The sequence below is a fragment of the Serinus canaria genome, chromosome W (genome assembly GCF_022539315.1).
Source record: "Serinus canaria isolate serCan28SL12 chromosome W, serCan2020, whole genome shotgun sequence".
Taxonomy (NCBI): Eukaryota; Metazoa; Chordata; class Aves; order Passeriformes; family Fringillidae; genus Serinus; species Serinus canaria.
Genome location: NC_066342.1, coordinates 8975836 through 8998413, shown reverse-complemented (window position 1 = coordinate 8998413; position 22578 = coordinate 8975836). Strand labels below are relative to the sequence as shown.

General features: G+C 44.3%; 1 protein-coding gene and 1 non-coding gene across 18 annotated transcripts in view; both read left to right on the top strand.

The window, feature by feature from the left end:
* LOC103824732 (ubiquitin-associated protein 2-like) overlaps positions 1-22578 on the top strand; it is a 195825-nt gene that overhangs the window by 110278 nt on the left and 62969 nt on the right. For 16 of the 17 annotated variants that reach the window (XM_050986329.1, XM_050986328.1, XM_050986332.1 and 13 more), the window contains 5 exons: positions 719-923; positions 15892-16163; positions 17261-17433; positions 19190-19397; positions 20566-20605. In XM_050986329.1, the coding sequence (XP_050842286.1) occupies positions 719-923; positions 15892-16163; positions 17261-17433; positions 19190-19397; positions 20566-20605 (898 nt within the window). The remainder of the gene's footprint in view (positions 1-718; positions 924-15891; positions 16164-17260; positions 17434-19189; positions 19398-20565; positions 20606-22578) is intronic. The other variant, XM_050986320.1, reaches the window with a different exon arrangement.
* Positions 16866-16948, top strand: LOC115485046 (small nucleolar RNA SNORD121A). Its single transcript, XR_003945783.1, has one exon. It is a non-coding gene; the product is annotated as a small nucleolar RNA SNORD121A (small nucleolar RNA).

Here is a 22578-nt window from a genome sequence, read left to right as displayed (position 1 = left end):
CTCTCGAGAGCAGCAGTGTCTGTGTCATCATTTCGTGCCTTATCACAACACTTTGTGTTATTTGCAAACACATATCTGACTGCTTTTTGTGGAAACCTGATTATTTCTGAGTCAATTGTGAGGGCTTGAAATTGGGAACTTAAACTGATTTTCACAGAATAAATGCAACTATTAGTAAATGCATGCTATTTTAAGATGCATGGATTAAAGTACATCAGTATTGTCGTAGTCAGTGATGAATTTATATCAGTGATAACCAGAGAGGGTCTGGTCATATGCTGCTGATTTTTTTATTGGTCATAAACTAAAGCACAAGAAGTGACACCTCAACATGAGGAAGAACTTCTTTACATTGAGGGTGGCAAAGCACTACAACAGCTGCCCAGGGAGGCTGTAGAGTCTCCCTCTCTGAAGACGTTCAAAACCTACCTGGACCTGCTTCTGTGTCACCTGATCTGAATAACCCTACCCTGGCAGGGAGTTGGACTGGATGATCTCCAGAGGTCCCTTATGACTCTAACAATTCTGTGATTTATTAGTAATCTAGGACTGAAGAGGTTTTGGTTGCTGCCAAATAGCAGTTGTAGGCATTGACCATATGGTTATGTTCAAATTATTTTCAATTTATTTATTAAATACTCAACTTCACTCTTTCCCCCTTCTTTTTTCTTTTTTTCTTTTTTTTTTCTTTTTTTTTTTTTTTTTGGTCTCTTTGTAGTCTGCAGTTCTTTGTCCTGGCTTTCGAGAACGTGGGTCTCCTAAACTGACAAACTCTACTGGATCCCAAATCTTGAACCAATTGAAATCTCCAGGTTTGGGTCACTTTACCTCTCAACAAAACAATAATAGTTCTACTACCACTACCACATCATCCTGGGATCAAAAACCGCCCATTACCCAGGCTTCAGTCCTTAGTCAGTTTGGTAAGTGCTTTGAAATAGCTTTCTCTCTGTTAGCCTATAAGAGGTCTTAATGCCAATAGCAGTTTAAAATTGCCTTAAATGAAAAACTTCTGTAAAAAACCATAATCCTAATAATATAATTGGTTACAGCATTGTGTTACACTTAGTTGCTGATAATAGACATTATATCACAAACTAAGTTTTGAGAGGCTTAAGTCTATCTATAAATGTCATTGAATCTTGAGAGGTTGTTGAGTTTTCATGTAATGACATCTTTGATTTAATATGCTTGAATATTTAAGTGGAATTTTGTTGTGATTGTGTTGTGGTTTAACCCCAGCTGGCAACCAAGCCCTATGCAGCTGCTCACTCCCTTTCCCACCAGTGGGACTGGGGAGACAGTCAAAAGAGTAAAAGTGAGAAAACTTGTGGGTTGAGATAAAGACAATTTAATAGGGAAAGCAAAAGCCACACACTCAAGCAAAGCAAACTAAGGAATTTGTTCACCCCTTCCCATGGGCAGGCAGGTGTTCGGCCATCTCCAGGAAATCAGGGCTCCATCATGTGTAATGGTGACTTGTGAAGACAAATGCCATCACTCCAAAAATCTTCCCCCTTCTCCTTCTTCCCCCATCTTATATACTGAACATTATGTCTCATGGTCTGGAATATCCCTTTGGTCAGTTTGAGTCACCTGTCCCAACTGTCTCTTCCCAACCTCCCACACACCCCCAGCCTCCTCCCCAGCATGGCCGTACAAGGAGCAGAAAATGCCTTGACTCTGTGTAAGCTCAGCAATAACAAAAACACCTCTATATTATCAACCCTGTGTTCAGCACAAATCCAAAGCATAGCCCCATACCAGCCACTGGGAAGAAAATTAACTCTACCCCAACCAAAACCGGTACACTTTGTTTCTCAACAAATCCTGGAAAATACCTATTTTCAGTGCACCTATGCTGTTTCTAGGTTGTAACACATTTTGTCTTTTTCCCCAATTTTTTCTCTTCTCATCATTGCATGAATTTTGACTGAGTACTACATAATTTCTTCATAATGCGCATCACATCTCAGCATTCCTTCCCAGTGTGAAGTCTATGTGTGCTGAAAATGATGCAGGTTACCCATTTTTTCTATTCATAATTGTATGGATTTTTCATTTATTTGAGTAAAATTAGTAGAAACAGTGAAAATGACAAACACTTGGTTTTACAGTGTAGTTCCTAGCAATATTCTCACTGTGAAGAGTGACAGCTCTTGTAGCTCTCTGCTGTGTGAGTGTATGTTTCCAGATAGATAAGCAGACAAACTGGTAGCAGTTATAATCTTTGACATGCAGACATTCTGAAAAAATGTTTATGTACATTCTAAGTTGATTTCTAATACACTTCAACTGGATAAAAAAACCTTCACACTGCAAATGCGTGCATCTCTTACAGTTGTTGACCAGTGCCCTGAGATACTTTCAGTGTCTGAATATATGAAAGGGGAAGTCTTGGGAAAAACCCTGTAAGCATCCAGTCTCTTGACTTTCAGCCATATTGAGGTGGTAGATGACTTCCTATTTCTGTTGAAAATATTTTCTTTTGTAGGGGCAAGGGAATCCTAACTCATAATACCACTAAGTTGCAAATCTAGACCCCCTCAGAAGCAATCACATTTTATCATCACAATTAATTGCCATAAAACTTGCAGTGTGACTAAAATAGTCAGTAACAGGTTTTGGGGCCTAATGTGTGATAATGTTCACTGTATGAATAGGTTTGCTTTTATATTTTTTAAGAAACTCAAGGCAAGCAGCTCGGGTGCAGGTGCATTTTGCAGCAGAGCAGGGGATCTATAGGAAGTGGTTGGAGATGGCGTCCTGGACTGGGGAAACCCCAAGAGAGCATTGAGACTGTCTTAAGTTACAAGATGTGGCTGGGGGTGTGTATCCTATTGCCATCTGTTAGAAGTGAGGCAGTTATCTTCTGTTAATTGGGCCACCTGTTAAAACCAAGTGGGGCAGTTTTCTTTATCTCTTCCATGTCGAATCCTCCCTCTGGTGAGATATCTTCCGTTAATGGGCTATTGAGTCCCACTGCATGACTAATAAAATTACATCATCCCATTGTGAGGTGCTCTGCCCAGGGGGAGGAGCCAAGCATTGTCACCGTGATATTTTATGAAAAATCCCTTCAACCAGGATTTCTTCTCCTGGGAAGCTGGGAAGCTTCAGCTTCTCCATGTTTTGCTCCTCTGGAATGTGATTTGGAGAACTGTTTACCTAGCATTTGAATTGTTTTTAATTAATGGCCAGTCACAGCCAGCTGTGTCGGACTCTCTGAGTCTGTCATGGGATTTATTACCATTCTTTTCTAGCCTTCTGATGTCTCCTTACTCTTTCTTTAGTATAGTTTTAGTATATAATTTTCTTTTAATACAATATCATAAAATATAAATCAGCCTTCTTAGAACTTGGAGTCAATTCTCATCTCTCACCTTGTCCTGGGGACCCTCAACACCACAACAAAGCATTCCTACCTGGATATAGTCCTGAGAATTGCAACACCACAAGCAGCCTTTCCCACTGATTCCCAGAGGAGCAGCTTTCTTCTCCACTGGATTCTCAGATGAAGACCAGGCCCATTCTACAACCGCCACTGGACCTTCAGAGGAAACTACAGCCTTCTACAGGAATCACTGCTTCAACAGAACCACATTTGTCACTCCAGGAGGACTGCAGCCACCATTAATCAGACTGCTACCAACACCCTGACCAACAGGGTGTCAGGTTGTGTTCTGACTGTCAGTGTTTAGTATTACTGCATTTTTCTTTTCTCTTTTTTTTCCTAATAAAGAACTGTTATTCCTACTCCCATATATTTGCCTGAGAGGCCCTTAATTTCAAAATTATAATAATTCAGAGGGAGGGGGTTTACATTTTGCATTTTGAGGGAGGCTCCTGCCTTCCTTAGCAGACACCTGTCTTTTCAAACCAAGATGGATTTTGGCGGCCAACGTGAGGCACAAGGGCATCGAGAGAAAAAGGGTGAGCAAAGGAATAACAGTTCTTGAGTAACCTAATTTTTGTGTGCTGGATATAGAAACCTCATTAGGTGTCACCATGTGGTCCAGCTTACCCTGGTTCGGGTGGCATGTGGTCGTGGCTGTATTTCTCCCATTTGCAGGCCCTTACCTAAGCATGGGTCCTATAACTAAGGCTACTGTGGCTATTATCCAGTTTGCTTTATAGGTTAATAAGGTGAAGAATTCATGGATCTTTAACTTCCTCTGGAAGGCAGGATCATGGATTCAGAGCTATCACACACTAACTGTGTTTTTGCAGTTACTTTAAGAATGGTACCTACTGTGAGGAAATGACACCAGGGGGAATTTTCTCCCAACCCTTCAACCAGCTCTTTGGATCTATCCCACCAGTTTTTGAAGGGTTTAAATCCTCTCTAAATGCTAATGATATCATACAGTGGTTGGTGTTGCTGATATGCCTGTTAAGCCTGTTCCATTTATCATTAAGAGATAAGGGAAGATTGACTTGGATATCCACCCTGATACCTACCCCAGAGAATAGGAATGCTGCTACAGACCCTGACACTAATCTGGGGACTAAGGATGTTGCTCCACAGCCCACCTCAGAAATGAACCTCCTGGACTGGGTGGGGGTTCTGGTGAAAGAGATACACAAGATGAGACAGATGCTGAAGGAGTATATTTCCCCAACTGGAGAGAAACCCTCCCCCTGCCTCGAAGAGTGAGAGTCTAATAGTGCACCAGTAGAACCCATAGACATTACAACCATCCAGGTTCCAGCTGAACTGAAAGGGCAGTCACAGCCAGCAGCAGTAACCCCTGTGGAAACAAGGAAGTCTAAGATGAAATCAGAGCACCCAGATAATAATGATAAGAAAGGAGGGCATTCACAACCTGCAGGGGAGCCAATGGTTGAGATCATCACCAAGTCCCTGACATACAAAAATCTCTATAATCTGCAGAAAGACATTGTATGACAGGGGCGTGAAACCTATACAACCTGCTTACTTTGGGTCTGGGACCTTATGGGAACAGGTGTGCAACTGGATGGGGGTGAGGCAAGGAATTTGGGACCCTTGACCCAGGAATCAGGTATGACTCAGGTATTTTTAAGGGAGCCAGGGCCCCTTTCCGTCAGGGAGCGGCTTTTAATGTGTCAGAGAGAGGTTTGTCCACAGGGAGAGAATGCAGGAGCACCATCATAGAATGCTCTGGAAAACCCTTGAGGAAGGGATCCAACAGCTGAGAGAAGTGGCAGTATTGGAGGTACTCTTTGGGTGGGGTGGACAGCATGATAATGACCCCAACAAGGTCAGGTGCCCAAGGCAAATGTTGTGGAGTCTGGCAAATCTAGGGCCATCTCAATACACCACCTTCATTGCAATGATTAATGCCGATAACAACTGAGAAACAGTGGGTTCTGTCACACACAAGCTTAGAATTTATAAGAATATCATCAATGGCCCCATACAGGCTCATGTCTGCTGTAATTAAGATCCTCCAAAAGGAGATGAGGGAGGAGGTGAGGAGGAACAGTTCCCATATGGCACCAATGCAAGTCACAGGCCCCAAAGTCAGAGCCCAACGTCCCCCAGTGAGAGAGGGTTCACCCCACGAGCTGACCTGTGGTTCTTTTTGCACGACCATGGGGAAGACATGGGAAGGTGGGATGGGAAACCCACTTCTGTCCTGGTAGCACAGGTACATGAACTCAAGGAAGGAAACACTAGCTGAGGGAGTTCCACTAAAGTGAAGGTAGCTTCATCCTCTTACGACCGAGCTGCTGGCTATTACAGAAGGGAGGATGATCTGTTGAATCCCCTTGAAGGAACCTCTAGTATGTATGCCCAGGAAAGAAATTATAATTAGGGCTAGAGGGGCCCTGCTACAAAAATATGAAGTGTTAGTTGATACTGGTGGGCAGTGTACCCTGATACCATCATGACATGTGGGGGCAGAACCTGTTTCCATTGCTGGGGTGATGGGGGGGATCGCAACAACTTACCCTGTTGGAAGCTGAGGTGAGCCTGACTGTGAAGGAGTGGCAGAAACATCCTATTGTGACTGGCCCAGAGGAGCCATGTATTCTAGGCATAGACTTCCTCTGGAATGGCTATTACAAAGACCCAAAGAGACTCAGGTGGGCTTTTAGAATAGCTGCTCTAGAGGCAGAGGACATTAAGCAATTAAACACCTACTGCAGATGGGTTTTCTGATAGTCCAGAAAACCCATCTGCAGTAGGACTCCTGAGGGTGGAAAAGCAGTGAGTACCAATGGCCACCTCGATGGTGCACCACCAGCAGTATCGGATGAATGGGGATGCCGTGATCCCCATCCACAAAATGATCTGTGAGCTGGAGAGCCAAGGTGTGGTCAGTAAGGCCCACTCACCCTTCAACAGTCCCATCTGGCCTGTGCGCAAGTCTGACAGAGAATGGAGTTTGACTGTGGACTCTCGTGCCTTGAATGAAGTGACACCACTGCTGAGCGCTGCTGTGCCGGACATGCTGGAACTCCAGGATTAGCTGGAGTCCAAGGCAGCAAAGTGGTACGCCACTATCGACATTGTTAACATGTTTTTTTCCATTCCTCTGGCAGCAGAATGCAGGCCTCAGTTTGCTTTCACCTAGGGGGGCGTGCAGTACACCTGGAACCAACTGCCCCAGGGGTGGAAGCGCAGTCCCACCATCTGCCATGGACTGATCCAGGCTGCACTGGAAAAGGGTGAAGCTCCAGAACAGTAGCAGTACATTGATGATATCATTGTGTGGGGGAATATGGCAGCAGAAGTGTTTAAGAAAGGACAGAGGATCATCCAGATTCTGCTAGAAGCCAGCTTCGCCATCAAGAAGAGCAAAGTCAAGGGAACTGCCTGAAAGATCCAGTTCCTGGGAGTAAAGTGGCAAGATGGACAGGGTCAGATTCCCACTGAGGTCATCAATAAGACCACCGCGATGTCTCCACCGACCAGCAAGAAGGATACTCAAGTTTTACTAGGCACCATAGGTTTTTGGAGAATGCATATTCCTGAGTACAGTCAGATTGTCAGCCCTCTTTACCTGGTCACCCGCAAAAAGAACGAGTTCCACTGGGGCCCTGAGCAGCAACAAGCTTTTGCCCAGATTAGGCAGGAAGTTGCTCATGCAGTAGCCCTTGGCCCAGTCAGGACATAACCAGAGGTGAAGAATGTGCTCTACTCTGCAGCTGGGAACAATGGCTTCTCCCGGAGCCTTTGGCAGAAGGTGCCTGGGGAGACTCGAGGCCAACCACTAGAGTCCAAAGACAACTACACTCTCACAGAGAAGGAAATCTGGGCCACCTATGAAGGAGTTCAAGCTGCCTCGGAGGTCATTGGCACAGATACACAACACCTCCTGGCACCCCGACTACCTGTGCTGGAGTGGATGTTTAAAGGAAAGATTCCCAATACCCACCTCGCCACTGACACTACATGGAGCAAGTGGATTGCTCTTATCAAACAGCATGCCCGTATTGGAAACCCGAATCACCCTGGGATTTTGGCGATAATTACAAACTGGCTGAAAGGTGAAAACTTTGGTCTCACTGATGAAGAGGAACAAGAGCAAGTGACACGTGCTGAAGAAGCTCCACCATACAACCATCTACCAGCAGAGAAAACATGCTACGGTCTTTTCACTGATGGTTCCTGTCACACGGTAGGGATGAACTGGAAGTGGAAAGCAGCCGTACGGAGCCCCACACGACAGGTTGCACAAGCTACCGAAGGAGAAGGTGGATCAAGTCAACTTGCTGAAATCAAAGCTGTTCAGCTGGCCCTGAACATTGCAGAAAGAGAGAAGTGGCCAAAGCTCTACCTTTATACTAATTTGTGGATGTTAGCCAATGCTCTATGGGGCTGGCTGCAAGGGTGGAAAAAGGCCAACTGGCAGCATAGAGAAAAGCCAATCTGGGCTGCTGATGAGTGAAAAGACACTGCCACTCAGTTGGAGAAGCTACTTGTGAAAGTACATCATGTAGATGCCCATGTCCCCGAGACTCAGGCTAATGAGGAACACCGAAACAATCAGCAGGTAGACCGGCTGCAAAGATAGAGGTATCACAGATAGATTTAGATTGGCAACACAAGGGAGAGTTGTTCCTAGCTCGATGGGCCCATGATGCCTCAGGTCATCAGGGTAGAGATGCCACCAAAAGTGGGCACAAGACCGAGGAGTGGATCTAACCATGGACAGTATTTCTCAGGCTACCCATGACTGTGAGACATGTGCTGAGATCAAGCAGGCCAAACAGGTGAAGCCCCTTTGGTATGGCGGACAGTGGTCCAAGTACAAGTATGGGGAGGGCTGGCAGATTGAATACATCACACTGCCCCTGACATGCCAAGGCAAGCTCTATGTGCTGACCATGGTGGAAGCCACCACAGGATGGTTGGAGACCTACCCTGTGCCTCATGCCACTGTCCGGAACACTATCCTGGGCCTTGAAAAGCAAATCCTGTGGAGACATAGAACCCCTGAGAGAACTGAGTCAGGCAACGGGACCCATTTGAAGAACAGCCTTATAAACACCTGGGCCAGAGAACATGGTATTGAATGCATATATCATATCCCCTATCAGGCACCAGCTGCCAGGAAAGTTGAATGGTGCAACGGACTACTTAAGACTACCCTGAAGGCACTTGGCGAGGGAATCTTTAGCAATTGAGAAATGAACTTAGCAAAAGCCACCTGGATGGTCAACACCCACGGGTCTATCAATCAAGCTGGTCCTGCCCAGTCAGAACGCTTGCACACAGTGGATGGAGATGAAGTCCCTGTTGTACACATGAAAGGTATTTTAGGAAAGACTGTTTGGATTAATCCCACCTCAGGCAAAGGCAGACCCATTTGTGGGATTGTTTTTGCTCAAGGACCTGGTTACACTTGGTGGGTAACGCAGAAAGATGGAGAAACCCATTGTGTACCACAGGGAGATCTAGTTTTAAGTCAGAACTGTGTGCAAGGTTTCATTGTGTGGAGTTATTAATTTGGGTATGATGCACATGGTATTAGAATAAGTGGTGAATAATGTCTTAGGTTGAGAGATGTGACTGGGGAATTGTATTCTATTTCCATCTCTTAGAAGTGAGGCAGTTATCTTCTGTTAATTGGGCACCTGTTTAAACCAGGTGGGGCAGTTTTCTTTATCTCTTCCATGTCGAATCCTCCCTCTGGTGAGATATCTTCCATTAATGGGCTATTGAGTCCCACTGCATGACTAATAAAATTACATCATCCCATTGTGAGGTGCTCTGCCCAGGGGGAGGAGCCAAGCATTGTCACCGTGATATTTTATGAAAAATCCCTTCACCAGGATTTCTTCTCCTGGGAAGCTGGGAAGCTTCAGCTTCTCCATGTTTTGCTCCTCTGGAATGTGATTTGGAGAACTGTTTACCTAGCATTTGAATTGTTTTTAATTAATGGCCAGTCACAGCCAGCTGTGTCGGACTCTCTGAGTCTGTCATGGGGATTTATTACCATTCTTTTCTAGCCTTCTGATGTCTCCTTACTCTTTCTTTAGTATAGTTTTAGTATATAATTTTCTTTTAATACAATATCATAAAATAATAAATCAGCCTTCTTAGAACTTGGAGTCAATTCTCATCTCTCACCTTGTCCTGGGGACCCTCAACACCACAACAAAGCATTCCTACCTGGATATAGTCTGAGAATTGCAACACCACAAGCAGCCTTTTCCCACTGGATTCCCAGAGGAGCAGCTTTCTTCTCCACTGGATTCTCAGATGAAGACCAGGCCCATCTACACCGCCACTGGACCTTCAGAGGAAAACTACAGCCTTCTACAGGATCACTGCTTCAACAGAACCACATTTGTCACTCCAGGAGGACTGCAGCCACCATTTAATCAGACTGCTACCAACACCCTGACCAACAGGGTGTCAGGTTGTGTTCTGACTGTCAGTGTTTAGTATTACTGCATTTTTCTTTTCTCTTTTTTTTTCCTAATAAAGAACTGTTATTCCTACTCCCATATATTTGCCTGAGAGGCCCTTAATTTCAAAATTATAATAATTCAGAGGGAGGGGGTTTACATTTTGCATTTTGAGGGAGGCTCCTGCCTTCCTTAACAGACACCTGTCTTTTCAAACCAAGTCACAGACCCCTCAGGAGTCAGCAGCCTGCATGAGAGTGACTCACGAGGCATGGGCAGGGCCGGAGTAATGGTGACCACCCTCTATGGCTCTTAAGCCAGGTAGTGTTCAGCAAGTTGTGCAGGAGGCCCTGCCAGCTCAATCAGGGAGCAATGGTATCCACTTGGCAGATAGCCACAGCCACCCTCTCTTAGCTCTGCACACACCATGGTACCTAAACAGAGCTCTGGTGGGAACATGCTGCCACCCAGGTGTCAGGCTTCAGGGTGTGCCCTGCTCCTATACCAGTATTGGTCAGCAGTAGTGAGCACACCTGTGGGAGATGTGCCCAACTAGAGGAATTCCTCTGATTAGTGACTGAACTCTGGGAGCAGGTGAGTAGCTTGAGGAGTATCAGGGAGTGCAAGAGAAGGACTACTGGAACCAAAACCTACCTTTCCTGGGACAGGGGCACCAGTCAGACAAGGCACTATCTTCTTTCTGCTTGGCTTAACATGGTGACTTAAAGGATAGGGGGTAAAGGTGACAAGTTCCTACCGAACACAGCAGGCACATCTCATGTGTGACTACCCCACCTCCCCAGGTGCCCTGGCATAATAGGTATGAGGCTCTGCAAGTGGAGCTGAGTAATGAGGACAGTGGTTCATCTAGCATGGAGGTGTCACCAAGGTTAAGTCAGCCTATGTTCTGTGTCAAAACTGCTTCCATAAAGAAAAAAAGACAGGTCATTGTCATAGGAGATGCCCTGAAGGGAACAGAAGGCTTCACATGCAGACCAGACCCACTTCTTTAAGAAGTCTGCTGCCTCCCTGGGGCAGAGGTAAAAGATTTGAAGAGAAAGCTTTCTATTCTGGCACGACACTCAGATTATTGCTTTTTCAGGTAGGCAGTGATGAAGTTGCAACAAGAAGTCTGAGAGCAATCAAGAGAAACTTCAGGGTCCTGGGGTGACTGGTTAAGGGATCAGGAGCACAAGAAGTGTTCTCTGTCCTTCCAGTTGCAGGGAATGATGAGGGAAGAAACAGGAAGAGCCAGCAGATCAATACCTGGCTTTGAGCCTGATGTCACCAGCAGAACTTTGTTTCGTTGTGATCATGGGTCAGTTTATGCAAACCAGGCTTGCCAACAACAGACAGGGTCCACCTGTCTCATAAAGGGAAAAGGATCTTTGCACAGGAGTTAGCAGGGCTCGTTGAGAGAGCTTTAGATTTGAGGGGAGAAGGGGATAAATCCATGCTCACTAGAGAGAAGCCTTTGGGCAACACACAGTGTTTGAGGGACACTGTGCCAGTGAAGTCATTAGGTCTGCCATCTCAGTGGATGTAGGGGATGTGCTGCCTTTTGCCCAACCTGGAAATTGAACTCGAGATAATTTTAGCAAGGAGGTAATATAAAAGGGGATCTTTATTTGAAGGCCTTCAGAGGCAGGTATGGAAAGATGTCCACAAAAGCCCACCCCCCCAGGGGTGAGTACAGTTTTTTAGGTTTTAGGAAATTAGCATAATTGATAAAAAGCACCAATTAGGAGGACAAGTGGTGATGCAATTCCCCCCCAGGTCAAGCCCCTTCTCTGGAGTCCGCCCTTCAGCACTAGTTGTACTTTGTCCATGAGAATGTATCTCAATAAGTTTTTCTTGGCCTTTGTTCCCAGGAAGAACCAAGACAGCATAGAGCCTTGTACATCCCGGGGCTTGGAGCTGTGGAATTTGTTTTGTCTTTCTGCTTAAGGAAAGGCCATGGAAAAGTACTGGGAAAACTAGCCACTAATACAACAGTCTACAGAGCTACAAATACATCTGTGAAGAATACAGAGAACATATAAAAGAAAAAAAAGGCAAAACCTAAATGACATCAGTTGGAGATCCATGAGGCAGCAAAGACACAAGGGTTATTGGTTTGTCAGAAATCCCAGAAGTGCCTGAGAATGGTCATAGAGGAATTGGAGCTTCTCTCCCCCCCCCCCCCCGAAAAGACAGCAGGATCAGTAGCCCAAATGACGTGCATCTACACCAACACACACAGCATGGACAACAGGAGGAGCTGGAAGCCATGGTGCAGCAGGAAAATTATGACATAGCTGCCATCATGGAAACATGGGGGTATGATTCACACAACTGGAAAGCTGCAGTGGATGGCTATAAACTCTTCAGAAGCAACAGGCAAGGAAGGAAAGGCAGTGGGGTAGCCCTGTATGTTATAGGGAGTGTCTTGATTGCCTGGAGCTTAATGATGGTGACAATACAGTTGAGGGTTCATGGGGAAGAATCCAAGGGAAGGCCAACATGGCAGATATCCAGGTATGAGTCTGTTATAGACCACCCAACCAGAATGAAGAGGCAGATGACATATTCTATAAGCAACTGGGAGAAGTCTCTCAATCATTAGTCCTTGTTCTTGTCCAGGATGTCAACTTACCAGATGTGTGCTGGAAATACAACACACTGGAGAGGAAACAGTCTAGGAGGTTCCTGGAGTGTGTGGAAGAGAACTTCCCGACACAGCTGCTGAGCCAACCAGGGGAGGTGCTCTGCTGGACCTGCTGTTTGTGAACGAAGGACTGGTGGGTGATGTGGTGGTTAGAGGCTGTCTTTGGCACAGCGATCACAAAATGATAGAGTTTTGGATTCTTGGAGAAGCGAGGATAAGGGTCAGCAGAACTGCTATGTTGGACTTCCAGAGGGCAGACTTTGGCCTGTTTAAGAGACTAGTTAATGGAGTCCCTTGGGAGGCAGTCCTGAAGGGCAAAGGAATCCAAGAAGGTTGGACATTCTTCAAGAAGGAAATTCTAAAGGTGTAGGCAGTCTTCTTGTGCCACAAGACTAGCTGATGGAGAAGAAGACCAGCCTGGTTGAACAGAGACCTTTGGCTGGAACTTGGGGGGAAAAAAGAGAGTCTGTCATCCTTGGAAGAAGGGGCAAGCAACTTGCAAGGATTACAAGGATGTTGGGAAAAAATTAGAAGGGCCAAAGCCCAGCTAGAACTCAATCTGGCTACTGCCATAAAAGACAATAAAAAATGTTTCTATAAATATATCAGCAGCTGTCCTGGTTTAGGGCAAATTTGGGAGAAAACCTCCAAAGGGGGCCCTTCCCTGCAACCGGTTTGGGAAGGATCCCTCAGAGAGAAGTGGAAAGAACCTTTTTATTTAACAGGCACAGCACCCCCCAGCAGACAAAATGAACAATACCGGATGACAAAACTCTTTCACCACTCTGAAAAAAGATGACAAATTCAGAAAGTCTCTCCTGGGAGTGGTCACTCTGTTATTGGTCCCTCCGGCACTGGGAATGGCTGCTGCAGGCCACAAAGTGCAAACTCTCGGTGTTTCCCAGGTCCCAGTCGGGAGCAGGTTCGAATGCTTCCCAGAAAAGGGAAAGAAAACCAGTCCAGGGAAAATTCAGACTGCCTAGCTAAACTAGCTAACAAGCAAAAGGAAAAGCAAGAGCAAAGAGAAAGCAAGAGCAAAAAGCAAAAGCAGCACTATGTACTGTCCCATCTGTGTCCCGTCAACTGTGGGGGAGTGAGCAGGCTGATAACAAAACAAAACTTGGCTCTTCAGAGCCAGTCTTGAAGGCACAGAACATAATATCCAGCATAAACAGAACAAATGACTGGGGATACAAGCATCATAATGTCACCTTAAGACATTAGCAAAAGGCAGGACAAGGAGAATATTCTTAATTGTGTGTGGGAAAGCATAGTGACAAAGGATGAGGAAAAGGCTGAGGTACTCAATGCCTTCTTTGCTTCAGTCCTTTATAACAAGACCAGTTTGTTCTCTGGGTGCCCAGCTCCCTGAGCTGGAAAATGGAGACAAGTAGCAGAATTAAGCCCCCACAATCCAAGGAGAAATGGTCAATGACCTGCTACACCACTTAGACACACACAAGTTGTTGGGGCTGGATGGGCTCCACCCAAGGGTACTGAGGGAGCTGACAGAAGTGCTTACCATGCCATTTTCAATCATTTATCACCAGTCCTGGCTAACCAAGGAGGTCCCACAAGACTAGAGTTTAGCAAATGTGATGTCCATCCAGAGGAAGGGTTGGAAGTAGGATCTGGGGAACTACAGGCCTGTCAGCCTGACCTTGTTTCCAGGGGAGGTAATTGACCAGATCATCTTGAGTGCCATCACATGGCACCTACAGAACAACCAGGGGATCAGGCCCAGCCAGCATGGGTTTAGGAAAGGCAGGTCCTGCTTGACCAACCTGATCTTCTTCTATGACAGGGCAACCTGCCTAGTGGATGAGGCAAAGGCTGTGGATGTTGTCTGCCTGGAGTTTAGTAAATCCTTTGACACTGTCTCCCACAACATTCTCCTGGAGAAACTGGCTGCTCATGGCTTGAACGGGTATACTGTGTGCTAGGTCTATGAATTTGCAGAGAACACCAAGTTAGTTGGGAGCGTTGATCTGCTGGAGGGTAGGAAGGTTCTGCAGAGGGCTCTGGACAGGGTGGATTAATGGGCCGAGGCCAATGGTATTCAGTTCAACAAGGCCAAGTGCCGGGTCCTGCACTTGGGTCACACCAACCTGTCACAGCATATGCCACAGCACATGCCACAGTCGAGATGGCCACAGTACACGGAGTATCACCATACAATATCAGAAAGCTTTAAGCATCCCCATACACAGTAACATCACATCACTTTAGAAGGCTGCAAGTATCCACCCCTTTTGTTCTATAGCCCAACCTTTTATACCCCTCATTGTTCATGTATTGCACCTTTTTGCCTTCTGTTCCCTTTCATGATTGGTCAGTACAACTCAGCACTCCATGTCTCATTGCTTTCAATACTGTTCACCTGCTTTTCTCAGTAGTAGCCCATTAGGGATGAGGCTAGGCCACAGCCCCATTCCCAATTACCACAAACTATCTACCTACACCAATCTCCTGCAGTGCTACAGGCTGGGGCAGAGTGGCTGGAAAGTGGCTCAGCAGAAAAGGACCTGGGAGTGCTGGTCAATAGCCAGCTGAATATATGCCAGTGTGTGCCCAGGTGGCCAAGAAGGCCAATTGCATTCTGGCCTGTATCAGCAATAGTGTGGCCAGTAGGACCAGGGAAATGATTCTTCCCCTGTACTTGGCACTGGTGAGGTCATACCTTGAATCCTGTGTTGAATTTTCGGCCTCTCACTACAAGAAAGATATTGAGGTGGTGGAGTGCATCCAGAGAAAAGCAATGAAGAAGTCCTATGAGGAACAGATGAGGGAGCTGGAGATGTTTAACCTGGAGAAAAGGAGGCTCAGAGGAGACCTTATTGCTCTCCACAGCTAACTGAAAGGCAGTTGTAGCAACATGTGGATCAGTTTCTTCTCCCAGGTAACACGTGACAAGACAAGAAGAAACAGCTTTAAGTTGTGCCAGGGAAAGTTTAGATTTGATATTAGGGAAAATTACTTCATGGACAGTGTTATCAAGCTGTTCAGGGAAGTGGTGGAGTCACCATCCTTGGAGGTATTTTAAAAGCTGTGTAGATGTGGTGCTTAGGGACATGGTTTAGTGTTGGATTTGGCAGTGCTGGGTTAGTGGTAGGACTCAATCTTAGAGGTCTTTTCCAACCTAAAGATTTCAATGATTCTAAATAATGCTTGCCCACAGCTGTTTCTTTAAAGTAGTGAATATCAAGTGTTAGCTTTATTATTACAGTGGTAATGTTCAGTAGGAAACTTGTGTGATGTCTGAGAGAGACTTGCACGCTCTATAAAATCATAGCTGTCCAGTGTGTCAGGTCACCCAGATTGTTTCATAAAGGGTAGAAGCATGAAGAGCAGAGTTCAATACTTTAATTTTGATGTTTCTTTTTCCCAACACTGACCAGACTTGAAATCGCAGCCTCAACCATCCCCAGTTCTAATCCATCTGACCCAGCGACAGCAACAACAAACACAGACATCCCCTGTTCCTCCTCCTGGGCTGGAGTCCTTCTCCCAGGTAAAACTCCACGAACCATTACCAGTAGATACCTCTACTGCTGTTAGCAAAATGTTACAGCTCCCCACTATATCTATGGATAACCAGGAAGTGACTGCCCACCAAACCCAGCAGAAGCAGCTAAAACCACCAAAACGGAGGACAACTCCAGCATCCAAGGTGGGTAATCGAGTTTGTCCATAGTAAACGTATAAGCATACAAAATCTTGTATCAGCAATAGTATGGTCAGCAAGATCAGGGAAGCGATTTTCCCTCTGTACTTGGCACTGGTGAGGCCACACCTCGAGTCCTGTGTCTAGTTCTGGGCTCCTAAATTCAGGAAGGATATTGAGGTTCTGAAGCAAGTCCAGAGAAGGGTAATGAAGCTGGTGAAGGGGCTGGAGCACAAGTCCTGTGAAGAGCAGTTGAGGGAGCTGGGGGGGCTTAGCCTGGAGAAAAGGAGGCTCAGGGAGGACCTTCTCCCTCTCTACAGCTGACAGGAGGATGGAGCCAGGTGAGGGTTCATCTCTTCTTCCAGGTAACAATTGACAAGACAAGAGGAAATGGCCACAAGTTGTGCCCAGGGAGGTTTAGATAGGATATTAGGAAAAATTTCTTTACAGAAAGGGTTGTCAAGCATTGGAACAGGCTGCCCAGGAAGGTGGTGGAGTCACCATCCTTGGAGGTATTTAAAAAACATGTAGATGTGGTGCTTAGAGACATGGTTTAGTTGTGGACTTAGATTAATGGTAGGACTTGATCTTAAGGGTCTTTTCCAACCTTAATTATTCTATATATAAGTTTCTAGGGAGAAGGAGAGCAAAGACCATGGTCTGTTTCTTGTTTATAAAGCAGGAAATTCAAAGCTGAATAGTTTTTAGGTTCAAAATACAGTGATGTCTCTTCCAAGCACATATCTAATTGTTCTGTGTGGAAAATGACTGTTACTATGTGTTTTTTTGATTGACTTAGTAGCCACAAGATGAATATTGGCTGAGGGGGATGATCACAGTTGACACTTTGATATTGTAGAATAGTATGACTTACTCTTTCAGCTCCAGATCAGGGCAGAGAATCAATGAATTAATTTCAGGTTACAGTAATGTAGTTAATTTATGTAAAGGGGGGGGGGGATTGTCACAGATCTAATTAGCAGCAAAGGCTGAGCCAGTAACTGAAGAAGCCTGTAGTTAAGGGACAAGACTGTCAGTTACTTATATCTTTAATACAGATAGTGCATGAAAAGGAATTATCTTGGGTTTTTTCCTCCTTTAAGATTCCTGTCTCAGCAGTGGAGATGCCTGGATCAGCAGATGTGACAGGATTAAATGTTCAGTTTGGAGCTTTGGAGTTTGGATCAGAGCCTACGCTCACAGAATTTGGATCAACTTCAAGCAGTGAGAATACCAGCCAGGCAATCAACAATAGCTTGTACTCAAAATCTGTCAAGTATGTGTGAGCTCCCCTCCTGCATTCTTGCATGTCTCCTTTAAGGGGTCAAGTTTGTGCCAAAAACGTCAAGGCACAATTGCCATGTAATGAGAGGGAGAAATATGATGACATATAAGGTGAACATGTGCCCAGGTAGCCAAGAAGGTCAATGGCATCCTGGCCTGTATCAGCAATAGTGTGGCCAGCAGGGCCAGGGAAATTATTCTTCCCCTGTACTTGGCACTGGTGAGGTCATACCTTGAGTCCTGTGTCCAGTTCTGGGCCCCTCAATTCAGGAAGGACATTGAGGTGCTGGAGTGAGTCCAGAGAAAGGCAACAAAACTGGTGAAGGGTCTGGAGTGCATGTCCTATGAGGAGCAGCTGAGGGAGCTGGGGATGTTTAGCCTGAAGAAAAGGAGGCTCAGGGGGGACCTTCTCACTCTCTACAACTCCCTGACAGGAGAGTGCAGCCAGATGGGGGTTGGGCTCTGCTCCCAGGGAACAAGGGACAGGACAAGAGGACACAGTCTTTAAGCTGCGACAGGGGAGGTTCAGGTTGGACATTAGGAGGAATTTCTTCCCAGAAAGGGTGAGTAGACATTGGAATGGGCTGCCCCAGATGGTGGTAGAGTCACCGTCCCTGCAGGTGTTTAAGGAAAGACTGGATGTGGCACTTAGTGCCAAGGTCTGGTTGACAAGGTGGTATTTGGTTATAGGTTGGACTCAATGATCTCGGAGGTCTTTTTCAATCTAATTGATTCTGTGAAGTGTTTTCTGTGGATGACATCTGTCTTCTTAAAGAAGAAATTTATTTTCTAATTACAATCAAAATCTCCCTGGATGGGTCAGTATGAAGCTGGAGATTATATGAATGTGTATAACCTTAAAATTAAGCTACCCTTTATAAAATTGCTATTTTATGTTTAGTTTTCCTGATTTTCAAATTTGTTTGAGGGTTTGTTCCTCACAACACATTTTTTTTTCTGATTTTTGGTCCAGGAGAGATGATCTTTGTACCATATATGTGTATTAGTACATTGGCACCAGATTACAAATCTGATGCTTCTATGGGATGAGAAAAAAAGCCAGTCTTTCATTATGCAGAACCTCTTACTGAAATGCTAAAATGGCCAATGGTAAATGATGATAAATGCCACCATACTTGTAACCCTTTTTCTTCCTTATTCATTCAAAAATTGACTTCAGTAAGAAGTTTCCCAAAGTTAAATCAGAAATATTATTAAAAATTAACTTTCACATTATTTTCTAGTTCTGTAAATGAAAAAAAAAAAAGCTTTTTGAAAAGTAAAACAATCCTGCATATTTTAAAGTATTTTTCCTCTTTGCATAGTTCTGTTTGACTGCTACTTTAATGACAGAATTATGTTGTTAAAAGAGACGGTATGTTTCTCATCATACACCAGACTTTATGGATCTACTTGTTTAAAAAGAGTTTATGTTCATTAATATATCCTTTGAGAAGGTGAAAATAACATGACCAAAAAAGTGCCTGTGTGTAAACTCTTGTTTTGGTGTGGCTGGCAAGAGGAAGATGAATGGTGCTTTGTGCAGCAGATAGTTTTGAAGCAGTGATTACTGGGGACCAAAGTAAAATTATATATTTTTTTCTCATTATTATATTTTCTAGTATAAATAATGTATATTTGACTCCATGTTTAAGGTAGTTCTAGATAACTATATAGGAGCTGATATTTTCACAAAGGTACTTGAGATGTAGTGTGCCATGTTGATAAATAATTTTTACTTTTTCCAGTGATCCTTTGAATACCTCTCTGCCAATATCCAGTACAGTACAGGAGTCCACCTACACAACCTCTGCTGTCAACTCTTCCAGTGTGACCTGCTCATCCCAGAGCACCAGCCCAGTAACAACTTCCTCCTATGAGCAGACTTCTGTGCTTAGTAGGATAGTGTATGAAAGCTCCATGGCTCCATCTGAACCAACCCCTGTTGCAGTTACAGTGAGTGAAATTCTGAAATAAGACTTTTAAAAAAGGGAAATATTCTTATCAGTGTTAGACTTGTATTACCCAAATATGTTAATATTTTAACCAAGCCAAGTGGTATTTTTGATTCCCAAGTCCATTCTGTTGTTTTTTCTTTTCCTATTTTGTAGCCATTTCTTGTATATGGGATATAAGAGCCTCTGTTTTTATGAGTTTTGACATCTTAAATTGCTGTTTGACCTTTATTCTTAGTAACACTTAACATTCTAGTTGAGTTTCCTTCCCTGAAGCTTAGTTTTTAAAAAAGGAACTATTTCTGTATGTAAATATCAGTCATGGTATTTTGCCATAAATTGACCATTTCCATTCAAAGGTATATTATTTATTAAATTAATATGGCACCTAGAAAATGAATCCCAAACTGTTTGTGGCCCTTGCAACATTACTCATTTGTTTGATTTAAACTGCAGTTGGAATTAGTTTCATCTTTTATTTTAAAAAGCATAAGGAGAGATCTAATCTAGGACAGAGTCTCAGGAGACATTCAAAAGCACCTACTCTATTTGTATATGGAATGTAGGTTTGTTTTAAGAGAATTTATTTTATCAAATATTTAAGGAATTTGTGAGAATTTGTAAGTTTATTTACTCCTAGCCTTTGTTATATAATGGCTCAGTCACACTTGTCTTCTGCACTAGCTCGTATTTACTGGTGAGGATCAAGCATAGACTATCCACTTCTGTACTCCAGCATTATCCAAAAAACAACTTGTGTCTCTCAAGTCTTATCTTTCAATGGAAAAAAATTGGCATCTCTGTGTAACTTGGATAGTTAAGATTGTGAGTTGCATTAGATCAAAAACGCAACCATTTCCTATATGTTATAGCAATTCTTTCTTTCATATCAGTGTGAACCTGAAGTTTACGTTATATACAGTAGATAGGATGGTCTCCAGCTGATGGGTGCATTATGTATTTTGTATGTTCCATACACCTCACACTCGAGACAACTTTATTATGTGGTTTTGTTAAAGGCTATTAAAAAGTTAATTTTCTGTCTTTTTGGTCTTTCAATTTAGAATGAATATAGAATTTTGCATGAAGCATGTTCTGTGTGTGGTTTGGTCTGCAAATTTAATATTCCTATTTGATAATTTATTTATCCATTTCTTCTTTGTTTACAGAATGGACACAACAGTGTTAGAACACAGGCAACTCCTGACAGTAAGTTTACAAAGCTTGGTTGTGCAGAGGACTTTCTGATCCTTCCTTACTACTTGCTGTGTGCACAACTGTAGCAGTGATGTCTGGTTTAAGATTTTACATTGTTCTCACTGACTATTTTATTACTGACTCTCTTGAGTTTATTATGTATTTCCGTAGGATATACTACTTGCTGCTTGACTAGAACTGAAGTGTGAAAGCAGCTCTATTAAATCTACAAACCTAAGCAGTCTTAGAATTAAAGAAGCTGATTTGCTGCTGCTTTCTTTTGAATTTATCTGCCAAAATTAGGAGAAAATTTAAAAAAATATAAAATTAAAAATTAATACAAAAATTTTTAGTAATTCTTCCAATTCTCAGTTGGGAAGCTGTGAATAGCATTTAGCTGTAATGACACAAAGTGACATTCTTAGAATGCACCTCTCATTGGGTATAGTGCTACTTGTGCCCTATTAGAAGCCCATGGGGAATAAGAGTGACTAACATGCTCCCCCTGCCAGGTACCTTGCTCCCTTGCAGTGGAGTAAGAATAACATAATACTGGCTCTGATACAGGCATTACTGTTATCTTCATCTTGGCCAGGTTCTAATGTGGTATTTTACTTGTAGCATCCCTACATCTCTGTTCCTGGAGTTAAAAAAATTAAATTCTAGTAATTAATCTTCTGACCTGTGCTGCTCTGTGGAAATTTTCAAGGGCAGCAGTGTGAATTAACATCTTTTGGAATTCCAACACTTTAAGTCTGTCTTCCTCTTAAGCATCTCTTCAGGTAGGTCACTAATAGGGCAGACTGGTTTTTTTATACTTCTGTGTAGAAAGAAGTTGGGCATTCAAACCTATAAACAATGTTTTGTTAGTGCTAAGTTAAATTTAAATGAGCAGGAGGAGTGTATATGCCCAAAGAGTTACCACTTGAATGATTGTTATATATAAAAACAACTTTTCAAGTGGAAAAGTTTCTTACTCTGTCATCGTTTGAGCCTGGCGCAATGCCAGTGCCCCCACGAGATCACCTCCTTCCCTGGCACCCACTGTGAGATGTGATCAGAGACAGAGCAAAGCAGGCTCCAACTTAAGGTTAAAAGGGAAAAAAACTTTATTAACCTACAACTACAAAGGAAGACACACAAAACACATAGAACACAAGATGAAAACCTTCCAAATCCTTCCTCCTCCCCCCACCAAATTTCCAATTCCATTGCCACCCTTTAGATAATCGATTCTCAGTTCCTCGAGAAGAGAGGAGTCCCTCTTGCGCCACATTCTTTCCATGTCCAGTGCTCTCACCACTGCACATGGATCAGAGCTGCTTCTAGGGTTTTTCATTTTAAGGATACTTTGTCCAGTTCCAAAGAGAGCACAGTCCTTCTCCTTTTGGGACACCTGTCCCCCCCAAATTTCACCCCCTGGGGCCGAGGGGTCTCTTGAACAGAGATCATCTTCTTCTCTCTTCTTCGAAGCGGAGGGCACCACCACCACCCTCCTCGTCGTCTCTGTTCACACTCCTCCACATCACTGCACTCTCCTGGCTCTGAGCCATCGCCTCCCCCTAGAATGCAGTCTCTGTGTCGCAGGAATACAAGTGGTTTTGCTGTGGCTATACAAGAAAAGTCCAGCCAAAGGCCACTCCATCATCTCCTCCCACCTAGAATTCTTCTCAACATCTTCTCAATCTCATCAACTTCAGGAAGACTCAGCATTAGCAAGGTTCCCATCTTCCTCAGAGGGGTTAAAAGTCCCAGGCTCTGCCGGTTTACTTCATCAACTCCCACGCTTGGCTGCCCTGCTGGGCACCCCCCCTTCTCCTTCACGCCGGGCCACTATCACAGGCACCGGCTCTGTCTCTCTCTCTCTCTCCCTCTCTCCGGGGGGGAGAATGGAGGATGGCTGCCCGAAACCCTTGCAATGTTCTCCTCCACCCTTGGGCCCAGGCCTGGCCTACCTCTCTCCGGCCACATGGCTCCCCTCCCCC